Source organism: Notolepis coatsorum (genome assembly GCF_963971535.1).
Source record: "Notolepis coatsorum genome assembly, chromosome: 1".
Lineage (NCBI taxonomy): Eukaryota > Metazoa > Chordata > Actinopteri > Aulopiformes > Paralepididae > Notolepis > Notolepis coatsorum.
In genome coordinates this window covers 127,723,039-127,736,730 of record NC_140165.1, presented here as the reverse complement: position 1 = coordinate 127,736,730, position 13,692 = coordinate 127,723,039, and the positions used below count along the sequence as shown (strand labels likewise).

The 13,692-nt window shown below is 40.7% G+C and overlaps 1 protein-coding gene across 2 annotated transcripts; it reads right to left on the bottom strand.

Moving 5' to 3' along the window:
* Positions 1-7,442: 7,442 nt before the first annotated feature.
* Positions 7,443-13,142, bottom strand: LOC311234895 (uncharacterized protein). 2 transcript variants are annotated; one of them, XM_084322168.1, is made up of 2 exons: positions 13,078-13,142; positions 7,443-11,893 (listed from the first exon to the last, which is right to left on the bottom strand). In XM_084322168.1, exon 2 carries the CDS (start codon positions 11,870-11,872, stop codon positions 10,403-10,405), a length of 1,470 nt encoding a protein of 489 aa, XP_084178294.1. In that variant the 5' UTR covers positions 11,873-11,893; positions 13,078-13,142; the 3' UTR covers positions 7,443-10,402. The 2 variants fall into 2 exon arrangements, with proteins under 2 accessions (XP_084178294.1, XP_084178295.1); XM_084322169.1 differs by having other exon boundaries at positions 7,443-11,896; positions 13,078-13,140.
* Positions 13,143-13,692: the final 550 nt, after the last annotated feature.

The following is a 13,692-nucleotide window of genomic DNA, read 5'->3' as shown; positions in this document are numbered from 1 at the left end:
GACCACCACATAGGGGGGGGCGGGCATTGGCGGTGGATGGTTACTCAACAGCGACAGCGTTGACACAGCTAGTAGATGATTGTCTAATGCAGTGGTTCTCAACTGGTCTAGCCTCGGGACCCAACATTTTCCTTAGTCATTAAGTCGCGACCCACATTTTTGAACGACTATGATTTATTTAAAAAAATAATGTTTTGTTGCAGTAATACACAATCTTTCATGCACTGTTAAAAACATGAAATAAACACAAAAAGTGCAACTAGGGCTAAAAACCCAATACAATAAAATAATAATAAATAATTATGCTTCTTAGCAGCCTTCTTAGCTTAACATAACAGACCTACAGTAAGTTTGGGGGAACTAATGGGATAACTGGGGTTGCAACAAAAGTGCAACTAGGGCTAAAAACACAATGAAATAAAATAAAATAATAATAAAAATAATAATAATAATATAATAAGAAGAAGAAGAAGAATAAGAAGACGAATAATAATAATAATAAATAATATATCCTTCTTAGCAGACTTCTTAGCTTAAACATCCCAGGGAACTAATGGGATAACTGGGGATGTTGTTTGCTCCTGACAAGAGTCTCAAAGCCTGGGGTGATGGTAGACAAAGCAACTCTGAGGTCATGCTCAATGTCCAATCTGTTCCTCTGCTTTGTCTTCAGCTGGACCAGAGCTGAGAAGCCACTTTCAGAAAGATAGCTAGTGCAACAAAATTTTTAATTTTTTTTTACACACATCCGCGACCCATTAAAAATGGCCCCGCGACCCACCAGTTGAGAAACACTGGTCTAATGGATATTGATAGAAAGAAATGAGCAGGATCAGTGATGTTAGACTTCAGGGCAGCATTTGATGTCATGGATCATGAAATACTACTGGTTTTGCTTCATCGTCAGTTTCATGGATAACTAGCTACTTATACAGTAGAAAACAGAGAGTATTTTTTAACGGTAGCCTATCTGAAGCGAAAAATGTTAAGTATGGAATTCCGCAGGGAAGCTGCCTTGGACCTTTGTTATTCACCATTTATACAAATGATTTGCCGTTAATTTTAGAGCAAGCAAAGGTGGCTATATATGCGGATGATACAACCCTGTACATGGCATCCTCCTCTGTGGAAGATCTGGGTGTGGCACTAAATAAAGAGCTACAAAAAGTAGAAGAGTGGATTAGAGCGAATAGAATGGTTTTAAACATAGCAAAAACAAAGTGTATTTTAATGGGTTCACACCATATGCTAATTGCTAATCCAAAATTTAAAATAATGATGGGGGGAACTAAAATTGAACAGGTAAAAGAAGCAAAGCTACTAGGTATAACATTGGACATCTGAACTGGTCAACGCATATAAATAACATAACAAAAAAGATGGGGAGAGGGCTGGCTTTAATTAGAAGATGTGCAGAATTCCTAACTCCGGAGTCGGTGATCCATGTTATCCAGGCTCTGATCCTTTCACATCTGGATTACTGTCCGGGGATCTGGGGAAGTGCTGGAAGAGAAAAACTGGGAAAACTACAAATGACACAGAACAAAGCAGCGCGCCTTGCTCTGAATTGTAGGAAAAGGTCAAACATAGTAAGCATGCATGAAAAACTGTCATGGTTAATGGTAGAACAAAGACTAAATGTAAATATCATAATGTTTTTTAGAAATATATATAAGAACAAAAAACCTGCTTGTCTATATGATGAGATACAATTCACAATCAACAGACACAGTTACTCCACCAGGCATGTGTCAATGGAAAGATGTACTGTAAAGATGCCAAGAACAAATGCAATGAAAAGGACTGTGATGTATAGAGCCATGACTGCATGGAATTCCTTACCACCTGCACTAACTAGGGTTGAAGACAAACAGACATTTAAAAAACACCTTAAAAATCATATAAGAAAGAGTGGTACTGTCAGTTAACACTTTGGTTGCCTTGGGTTAAATTCATGATATACCATAGGTTGCCGGCTCTATTTGTCTATGGAGAAGTACCCCTTCTTTGCATGGCTATAACTTTTTAAATTCTATTGCTACATTGCCATTATTAGGGCCCATTCAAAGTCCTATATGTATTGTTCATTGTGTAGCAACGTTAAACTTTTTCATTCACATATTCATAGTAAAGTATGGTCTAATGTATAAGTATGTTTTCATCTCTTTCTGCAGCTTTCTCCAGAACGTGATCTATAGCCCCAAATGCATTATATTGATGATGCAATAGTTTTATGGCAATCAGCGCGATATAAAAAATTCCAACTAGACGTACTTCTAGAAGTTACTACACGTCATTTGATGTTGACCGGATGGGCTAGGGGGCGTTTATAATTCCGTGGGCAGCGTTATACCAATCATCTAATGTGGGTCAAATGTTGATAATAGCAGTTAGTATCGAAGACGGTAACGTTACACGCTGAAACTCACCCCAGTCTCCGCGCGCCGTTGGGCGATCATCGTAGAGTAGAAATCTTATCATTATGGGATGTTTTTTTACCCGGTCCATCTCCAGCTTGTATAATGGTATATACGTCCAAATCATGTTGTTTATCGAGTTATTGGCAATCGATCACTGTGTATTGTGACGAGCTAGAATGCCGGGACCTATAGCGAGCGCCCGGAAGTAATACGGACGTCCAGCACAACCTCTATGCCACTTCCTGTTAAAGCGATTGCGCCGATCGGCCACCAGATGGCGCTCCTGAACCGCCAGAGAGCTCAGTGGGTCCTCCTGGTGGATCTCAGGCCAGCGGAGGGGACATATAAATCCGATCGCAGATTTTTGAAATATTGATATAAGGACGCTGTACAGCGTCCTCCGGCAACTTGAGCATGGCCGGCAATGACGTCTAAAGATGTTTCATGGCAGCCAAAGTGTTAAGTAAACATAGTGGGTGATTGAGAAGAGGGGTATGTGTGATTGTTGAACTTAGATTTTTTATATATTTGTATATTGTATTGAGATGTATTGTTATGCTTTAAGTGAACATATATGCCTTGAAACATGATTGAGTAGATGGGTATGTGTGATTGGTGAACTTTTATTATATAATATTTTAGGTGTTATTGAGGTGTATTGTATTGTTTTATTGTATTGTATTGATTTTATTGTATTGTATTGATTTGTGTGGACCCCAGTAATAGTAGTCTATGCCTGTGGCAATGGCTAATGGGGATCCGAATAAACTAAACTAAACTAAACACAGGTGATGAAATCACGAATTACTTTGCATTTTCTGCATTTTCTTTGCATGACTGCATTGTCACATTGATTAAAAGAAAACTATAAGAGATGAAGCGTTGTGACGCGCACGTGAGCACTTCAACGAGTAGGTGAAGGGTTGTGTGCGATATTGTGGCATTCCTTCGACAATTGTGGCCTCTGTGGCGATCGGAACAGAAGGGGAAAAAAGCTCAAAAATCATCGGATTCCTAGAGTGGGATTACATTGGGGTCTATGGGGAGGAGAACCTTAAAACAAATGGTCATCAGTTGAGATAGAAATGTCCAATTCCATTTATTTTTCTTTTGTGAGCGAGCAGACAGCCGTGTCATCGTTTTGATGTGTTTGTTTTTCTTCTACGTCCAAAATTGAGATCACTCTCGCAATTTACCCAAGGTAGTGGAAAAAAAATTATTTCAGCTACCGCACTCTAACTTGCAATGCATTTCCAATGGGACCAAAATGTTCCCGTTTAAAGTCGATTCGTAGCCAAACGGTGCGGTGAAACTTTCCGAGTTTGAATAGCGCTGTTGCCATAGGCAAGCCGGTCGTTTTGATACCTTTCACGTGTATGGGGCGCGAACGCTCTGGCAGGTCACCAACACTAATAACAACAAGACAAGATGTCCCACTTCTTGTCCGAGGCCGACTGCTTGCGGTAGTTCTGTTGAAGATCCGACAACAGACAGAGAAACAAGGGATTACTATAAAGGCAAACTCCCAGCAAACCACATGCAGTAATTAGTGACAACGAACCACAGGTGACAGTCAATCAGAGCTAATTACAGAGAACAAGGTGAAGTACTCCAGAATGGCAGTAGGGTTTCCACTCCTGAAAGAGGATAGAAACCCAGAACGTTACAGTATAGCCGAAGTAAAAATTTTACGAGAGGGTCCACATGAGAAGCAGGTAGTATTGTAATAGGCCAGGCCATGGAGAGCGTGGGATGCTTGGATCTGAATTAAACATGAATTCTTTTTAAGGATATATAAAGTTCAAATTTGGTTACTTTTAATGAAATACACCTTTACCCGAGTCTATATGTATCTATGTATCTACCCTCTGTACAGCACTTTGGTTGACACGTATCATGTTAAATGTGCTATATAAATAAATCTGATTAATTGATTGATTGAGTCATTTACAAAATAAAGTGTGTTAGAGTGTGAGGCAGGTTGTCACCCCGTGTTTTGTTTTTTTATTTCTCTTTTCTTTTGTTCACCAGTGGAAAACAGGCTGCAGCACAACTAATTACAACAACGTAGCATTTACATATAGAAAAATGCCATTTGAAAATAAGAACAAAAATACAAAACTATTCCACTTCTCCTACAAACAAAATATCGCCCAACAACTAGGTCCTTGGCTATGGGAACTAGTTCCAGCAAAGCTGGAATAGTTTCTTCCCCCTCGAATGTATATATTTTATTTTATGATCTCTGTTAAACAGTACTGTATATCTGTATGTCATGTATGTCATAATTGTCATGATATATATCTGTATATCTGTATGTCGTGTATGTCATAAATGTCATTACGAATTGGAAATGGGGGACCCTGATGAAACAAGATGAAAGTATTTCTCTGGTCTGCATCCCCTTATCAATTGTGTGTATTGAGCCGTATTGTACCCATTCTGCAATCTGTTAAATTTCAATCAATCAATCTGTGTCTCTCTTCCAAGCCTACTTTTACTTTTACTTCTACTTCTGCTTCTGCTTCTGCTTCCTCCTGAGAGGAGCTTCTGCCCCAGGCTTCATCCTGGAAGCTCCTCCTATACAGAGACAAACCAAAATCAATAAACAAACAATTAAGCAATACAGACATTATTTTACACCATAAATAATTCTGTACAACATGTATACATCACTCCATATCGACCTACCATCACAAAACACTAAACAGTGTTTAGGGCACTGTACAAGTCTATTCCCTTCTCATTATGACCGCCCCCCCCCCCCCCCCCCCCCCCTGTCCTCCACCTTCTGAATCTCTCCTCCAGAAAAGGCTTTGGCCTCTCCCACTTCTGGAGTAGCAGAAGTGTGAACACAGAGACAAAACAAGGTATTTGTTAAACAATTTAAATAAACATAACATGTTATTATTCAACAAACAATGTGTTTGTCTTCTGTGCATGGGTTTTTACCAGCAGACATGTAAGATACAAACAATGCCAAAGGCCTAAGCTAAGTGTTTGGCTAGCATGACCACATGTGGGGACCAGGGCTAAATCAATTAAGAATGGCAGGGCAACCATTACAACTCAGATAACCCATTAACTATACACAACTATCCACAATTCTATGCCGGCAAGATGTTATTATAAATAAAAGTGGTGTGTGTATCATGGCCAATGTGCATCCTACTTATAGGGCATGGGATAGCCCTGCATGACAAAGTGTATGAACAAAGTAAAGCAACATTAATGGCATTAATGGTAGCTTCTGTCCAGAACATCCCATAGAACATTTTCATTTTGATAAATTGTACAGAAGAATGTCAGCGTTCATGGATGATTAGGATTAGCCATAGTCCAATAGTTGGAGATGCTGAGAAAAGCCGACTCTGGAGTGAACAGTAGATAGGATACTATTGTTGATGAAGAACTGAAGACATGTGACGATGTGGTTGCATGAGGCTTGGTTACTCCAAAAGAAACATTTCTCATTTTGAAACCTACAAATAAAAAACGACTCTGTAATGAGAGTGAATGTAATTAGTTACTTTCCACCCTCAGCAAGGAGATCCTTCATTGCCTGTGTGGCCTTATGTGATGATAGAGTGGGGCTCTTTTTTTTTATTGAGTGCACTATAATCACATTTCCTTTCCTTTCCACAGTGAATACGATGGTTATAAGAGTACTGGCCAGTGTGATCTTACATAAGCACTTAACGCCCCCTCCCCTCCTCCCCACATATTCATATCCAACAGTCCTGCTTCATGTCAGGAGCAAGCTGGCAAAGTTGCACCAAGTTTCAAGTTTCTTTAATAGTTGTCATACAGAAGTACAGAATACTTTCATACAAAATGCTTCTTACTGTTACGCTCTGAGACTGTGCTAGACAAGATAGTATCAAATAACATAGTATAGCATGTAATTTAGAAGTAGAAAAAGGTCACAGTGTTCAGTATAGACATATGTACAATGTTCGATGCAGAATAGACGTAACTGAGTTACCATATAATATACAATACTATGCAGTGTACTAATGTACAGTACTATATAGTGCAAAGCAGAAATGGGATGAGGTACAATTTACAGTAAGGTGTACGAGTTGTAGTGCAATCCTTCATCAATAAATATAAAGTGTGGGGAGTGGGTGCTACAGTGTGTTTGTTTAAAGTGGGTGTGTGCTATAAAGTGTGTGGAGTGGGTGCTACAGTGTGTTTGTTTAAAGTGAGTGTGTGCGTGTGGATGTGTGTGCTATGTGCGTTTGATGGTTGTTGTTGTGTAGTGTTCATTGTTCGTTTAGCAGCCTGATGGCCTGGGGATAGAAGCTTCTTCTGAGTCTTTCTGTTTCTGTTCTGTTCCATTGAGCAAGAGTTGCCATAGCGATCCCCCTCGAGGTGTCGCACGCCCTTCGTAAATAAAAGACGTAGCTAACCATTACAGGCCTGCCATGATACAAAACAAACAGGGGTAGAGGTCTGTAGCTTTCAAATAGGGCCGTCACATTATTGAGGGGGCAAAAGGAAGGGAAAGGAAACTTTATTTGCCAAGAACATTGTGTGCAACCTGGAAAAAGCATCAGGGTCTGATGGAATTCCAATAAGGATCCTCAAAGAGGACTGTCCCATCTGTCTTCCAAATCCCCTTTCCCTCTTGGTACAGTATGTTCCCTGAACAATGGAAAACTGGTGATTCCAATCCACAAAAGGGACTCAAAATCGGATCCATATCCCTGCTCTCCGTCATCAGTAAAGCGATGCAAATCAGCCATTGGCTATGTGAATGATGTTTATGAAGCTTGTATCTGCTAAAGCTTAATACAAAAGAAAAAGTACATTTACATATACCATGGAAGGTGTCCTCTGCACCCATCCCAAGAGAAATAGGGTTAGCATTGTCCATTAAACACAGAGCTCCAATTCTTCATCATCTCAACATATAAAATATGACTGCCAATGGGCAGCTTTCTTAACGGTGTCTTTAAAAGCTGGGAGAAGTCAAAGAGAACACAAAAAAAAACCCAGCAGAAAAGTTCTTTAGTGAGGTTAAGAACTTTATTAGACAAGACAAGCTTATGCAAGCGGAAAGTGCAAGTCATTATGTGGTGTTCAAAACAGAACCTTTAGACTTTAGCCAACAAAACCAATCCGTCAGACATTACACCCGGGCCTGAATCATAAACGCTGTTGGTGTGGTGAGTAAAGAGGATGTTAAGGGTAGGAGGGTAAATGGACTGTTGTAGAGTGTAGCTTGGCAAAAAGAACATTCATTTCACAGAGCATTTTGAACTCTAAAAAACACATTCAAAGACAATGTAGAGAAGTGTACATGTAACATCACATTAAATCAATTCGTATAAAGACCATGATTACATAACATTCTATGAAATTACTTCAGATTTCATCATCCCATTAACTACAGTCTCTGCAAATAATGCAAGATAGATGTGCAGTACAGGGTTCATACACTCGTTTCCTAATCAAAGTCCATGATTCCATGATATTTAGTGGTTTCCATGACCAAGATGTGTCTGTGTTAATGTTGTAAATGTTATTTTGTTGGGAAGCTTCCTTGAATGTTTTGGCAAGCAACCACTTAAAACTTAACAATCAGAAACCGTGTTATTTGGGTTCCATCTAAGAAGGTAACTAGATCCATCTGCAGTTAAACCAACATCACAGAATCTAGCTGGCTGAAAATAAAAGATTTTGATGAAATCTCCATGACATTTCCAAAATATTTGGAGCATGTATAATTTTCAATAACTTTTTCAGGACTGGAAAATACTGTTTTCAAATTCCAGGACTATTCCAGGTTTTCAATGAATGTATGAATCCCAGCCTTTGGAGATTATTAATCTTCATTCAGGTCAGTTCATCATCAGTACATCAGGAGCTTTACACAATAAGAGCACTTACAGTACAATCTATCAGAGGGGAGAGAGAGAGAGAGGGGCAACACACTTGCCAGGGAGGGAAGGAGGGAGGGGAGTATGTACAAAATATTAAACATGCTGTACAAGCCATACGGGATACACAGTAGGTTTATGGAAATATCATCCAGCATTATGTAGTTATGGAAAAACACAGCATAAACTTGACATCCACTGGTGATTTAGAAATATACAAAAACAAAAGTAAATCCTGCTTACATCGACCCTAATATAGTAAAATTGCATCAAACATTGTCCAGTGCCTAAGTCCTGACCAATGGATGCCATAGGCCATGAATTCCTTCAAGGTAGACAATGTTAGGATAATGAAATATCATACGTTTATCACGTCTTGTTTTACTAATTGTCAGACAAAATAATTGATTAAATTGACTGATATGCATTCTTGTATTTCTTTGTGTCATACACTGATTACATAATATTGTAGGTACTTTACAAATTCAAAGCTATGGTAAAATGCATCATAAATAGACCCTTATGATTGTAGCATATAGCTGATTACAATATGAAATGGGTTATAGGAGAATATCATCAGACTGCATTTTGAAGCCACGGTAAGAGTTAAAATAATTTCGATCCATTGTTAAATGATAATACTGGATCATTATTCACTGTCTTCCAAGTCAACAACCGTCCTAAAATCCTCCACCTCCAGTTCCTCTCCAGTTGAGTGTTTGGTTAGTACACACACACACCACTTATAACTTATCTCTGCAATTATATTTACAGAGCAATATTGTTTATTTACACATGAGAATCACCATGGCTACACCTTTGCCAGCCCCATGCGCATAAGCTAATCCTCTCAGCTGCTCTCCCAGACAGACCGAGAGATGAAGGGAAGGGGAATGCCAGGCCACACAAACTAGATTAATAAATTAACAAAACAATGCAATATTACAACATCCTTCAGAATATGTCAAACTTAAACAGTGATATATTTTAATCAATCAATAACTCAAAATTAATCTAAATAAATAAAAAGGCGTCCAGCATCATCATGAGATGACCCAGATACAATGAATTAATCATTGAAGTGTTCATCAATGATCATCATGCTACATGCTTTCCATGGCTGTGTGCAGTTAAATCACACACAGTCTGGTCAATGTTTCCATAACAGCCATCGCTGTTTTGAGTGAGACTGACTCAGATGGAACCTGAGGAGGATCACATCAACTCTTTTCAACAGAGAGCCTGTTAATGTGATTCAAATAGACTTTAATGGGCCGATATCTTCGTTCCCACTGAAACCTTGCAGTATCACAGTTAATTAAATATTCTTCTTCTGGGAAAGTAAATGGACAGTGCAGCACTGGCACTGAAAGTGGCTCTCTGATCTAGTCAGTGCATTTCAATGGGGCCTCACTACAGAACTGTCTCTGAAGAGCTTGTCCTATGTTATCCTTGTCAGAGATAGGATAAATCTTATTTTGCTAATCCCAAGTTGACCTCAGTTTTCCTATCTTAACTTTACCATCCCATCATATCTTTATTTCAGGACACCTTAACTGTTGTAATCAAACTCACGGCTCTACTTATAACATCATGCATGTTTATGGTTGAGTGTTTACTATTTAGTTAGGCTGTATTTGGTTAGCTGCTCACAACTTACAGTAGGGTCAATGCTTCGGTTATATCCAACTCATCTGGAGGATAAGATCCTGACTGAATCCCAACTCCGTTCAAGGAACAAGTCTTCTTTAATAGCAAAAATCCTAAATATGCTCTTAATTGGTGGACATTTCACACTTGGGATGTTTCTGCAATAAACCCCCTGGAAAGCAATATGTGTGCCAGCTATGTGGTGCGTCAGTCATACACATGCATGAGGATGCAGTAACTATGAAGTATTGACGCAGATAACATCAAAACAAAACAGAAACACACATGATATAAAGAGTCCTGAGGAGTCAGAGAGCGCACACACACAGACACACACACACACACCATTTGTACCCTGCACTGTTCTTATTCTCCCCCTCTCCCTCTCTCCATCTACGTTCACCTTCACACATTCTCTGTCTCCAACCTCATGCTCTGATGAGGATCTCAGTACAGCAGTAGGATGTTGCTGTTCAGTAGCATCAACACAGTGCCAGTGACCAGAGTGACCAGTCCCTGGAAGCCCGTCTCAAGTCCCGGAGCGCCTCCCCTGGGCCCCCCCGCGTGCCTCTCCTCCTGTGTCTGTTTCGCTATGTACCTCTCAGAGTACACCATGTAGAGCTCCACACACCTCCTAGCCTTCAGCTGCTCGATCAGCGCAGGGTAGCCTATCTCTGCCATGCTGACTGTATCGTCCTCATCGTCATCGTTGTTGTTGTTGTTGTTATGGGTGTCTTTTGAGGCTGGGTGTAGAGGGTTGGCTTCAGGCTGGCTGGGAATGCTCGGGCTGGGAGTTAAGGGTGCAGGGGTCAAGGCCTTCTCCCCTGTGGTGTTAGTCTCTGTTGCGTTGTTGCTGGGTCCACTGTCTATCGCTGGCATGCTGACGGTAGTAGTGATTGTGATGGACGTAGCAGTTGTAGTAGTCGTAGTAGTGGTAGTGGTAGTGGTGGTGGTGGCGGCGAGCTCCTTCTTCACTTGTGGATTCCCTGCAGGCAGCAGGTCCGTCCTCGTCATGCAGGTGACCATGAATTTATCGTAGCCTATAGGAGGTTGGCTGAACTTGTAGTCTCTGCTGTAGTCATTGTCATCAGTGGACTTGGCACCATATTTCTTGTACATGTAATGGTTGTAGTACTGCTCCTCCTGGTGGTTGTTGAAGCCGAATGGGGGACGAGGGAACCTCCCGAGACCATAGCCCAGAGCCATCCCCATTACAGCCCCTGCTCCTGCCGCCATCATCGCATTACGCCCAAACCCCCTGGATTGCATAGAGGGCCCCATACCCATTCCCTGCACTGAGCGAGAGAATGGAGAGCCCCCTCCAGTCCCATGGCCCCCATACCCATAGCTGCCCCCGAAGCGAGGACTCAGAAGCTGGTTGTTGGGGTTCTGGTTCATGTATCCACCTCCACCATAACCATAGCCTCCACCGCCCCCGTACGGGGAGCCCCGTGCTGGGTAGCCTCCGGCTGGATACCCACCAGCAGGATAACCTCCAGCTGGGTACTGGTTAGGGTAGCCTCCCCTTCCTGGCTGTTGAGGGTAGGAACCTCCCTGAGGGTAGCCCCCTTGGTTTGGATAACCACCCTGATTGGGGTACCTGCCTGGTTGCTGAGGGTATCCTCCTTGCGCGGGGTATCCTCCTTGCGCGGGGTATCCTCCTTGCGCGGGGTATCCTCCTTGCGCGGGGTATCCTCCTTGCGCTGGGTTTCCTCCTTGAGCGGGCTGCCTGGGGGGCTGAGGGTTGCTTCCCTGGCTGGGCTTGCGGCCTGCATTAGTGTTGGTGTTTCCAGGCTTACTTTTTCCGAAGCCAAAACTGGATTTTCCGAAGCTGCCACTCCCTCTCTTGGCCAGAGAGAAATGGGTGTGAACCAGCAGAAGGGACAGACATAGAACAACTACTGAAGTCAGCTTCATATTTATACTGCAGAGAGGAACCTACTGGCAAGAAGGGATAGAATAAAAATGGGGAGAGAGAAGATGAGTGTCAGCCATCTTTTTTCAAAATCAAACACATTGAGATATAAAAACCAAGAAAAGGATAGCTGAGGATAGTTATATCAACATTTACCACAAAAAAACACATTCTGTATATCAGAACAACAATATCATGTTTATTTACGTTTATTCCCATGTTGCAATAGTAAAATTTAGGAACAATAAACAAGGGTTTCAAGTGGAAAATTCCAATGGGAATTACAGTGCTTTGAGGCATTAATAATTGGTGAGTCACTGACACTTAGGTAATGAGTAGACAACGCATAGCAACTAGGTATGGACTCCTGACAGTGGACTCACACACATACAAATGATCACGGCCCGGGCATGTATGTTAAGATTAATTATAATATTAGACCATATATTCAATTCAGATCAATTCATGCAAACCATAACATGCCACAGCTGACAGAAGGGACAATGCAGCCAGCACCACCAGTATTCAATAGTGGGGCTGGGGCATAATGGTCTGGTGATGGTAATAATGACCAAGCTGACTGTTATTGTTTTATTTCGTTTTGGACCTCTTGTCAATTTGAGGCCGGCCTTTTCGTTTCACCAGATCGAAAGATGCAAAAAGAAAATGTTTGTGCCAAAATAGCACAACTTCAATATTCACGCAGCAATGTGTCGAAAATAGAGACCAGTTTCAAAATGGCGTTTTACATAGGGTATCTACAGATTGTGTTAACATGGGTTATATTGAGATTTCCCACGCTTGTCGGTGTACCTATATGATGCGTACCGTAGATCGTTTTTTTTATTATCCATGAGTCATTGAAAAAAAAAATGTTGATCCCCATTTGTTAAGCCTTTATTTACATACATTTACAGTTGAAATGGGAGTCTGTTTTTACAATAAGCACAATAGCCTAAATTAAGCGACCCAGTGCCAATAATAGACAAACGCAATCTACCGGGATTGTATTATAGGCGCTCCATATTCGTGACTCTATTTGGCGTCAGCGCCAGTCGCACACAACACAACACAGCCCGTCAGACAACACCTGCTATATTAAATCTAATTAGACAGCCGCAACCAGAAAATAAGATCCCTAGAAAGACCTGAACAAACATTTCATTCTTAAAAATGTTATGACGAAAATGATAAATGTGTCCATTACCTTATTTTGCCCCTGCTACGAAACGCCTTGCCACCACCCTCTTGTGCGAACAGTCCACTACGATGTGACATGTAGTGAGTGAATTGAACATCCAGGCAAGCCAGTACGTAGCCAGGGGCGGAGTTTCCGTGACTCAGCTTGGGGCTACGGGAAATCAAGCACCCCTCACCCCCCATGTACACTGTTGCACTTAGCTACAGATGAAATGTTCATGGTCAAAGATTTAAATGTTTCCATTATGTTGGGCTACCTATATTGTCCGTTTCTCAATTTTGAATATTGCAGATCATTGGATCCTCCGAAATATATTTTAGGCAGTCTTGTTAGTAAAGAAACACACTCCTCAGTGTCAGTTTTAGTATTTAATTGACAAGGATGACGACACCCTGAACCAGACAATACAGCGAAATAAGCTGACAAAGTTTTACATACATGCATGTTGTCACTAACATAACGGATATATATATATATATATATATATATATATATATATATATATATATATATATATATATATATATATATATATATATATATATATATATATATATATATATATATATATATATATATATATATATATATATATATATATATATATAAGGATATATAAAG

What these genes read in the sequence shown, in the direction of transcription:
- LOC311234895 (XM_084322168.1), bottom strand. Translation starts at nt 11,872, where the DNA reads ATGAAGCTGACTTCAGTAGTTGTTCTATGTCTGTCCCTTCTGCTGGTT.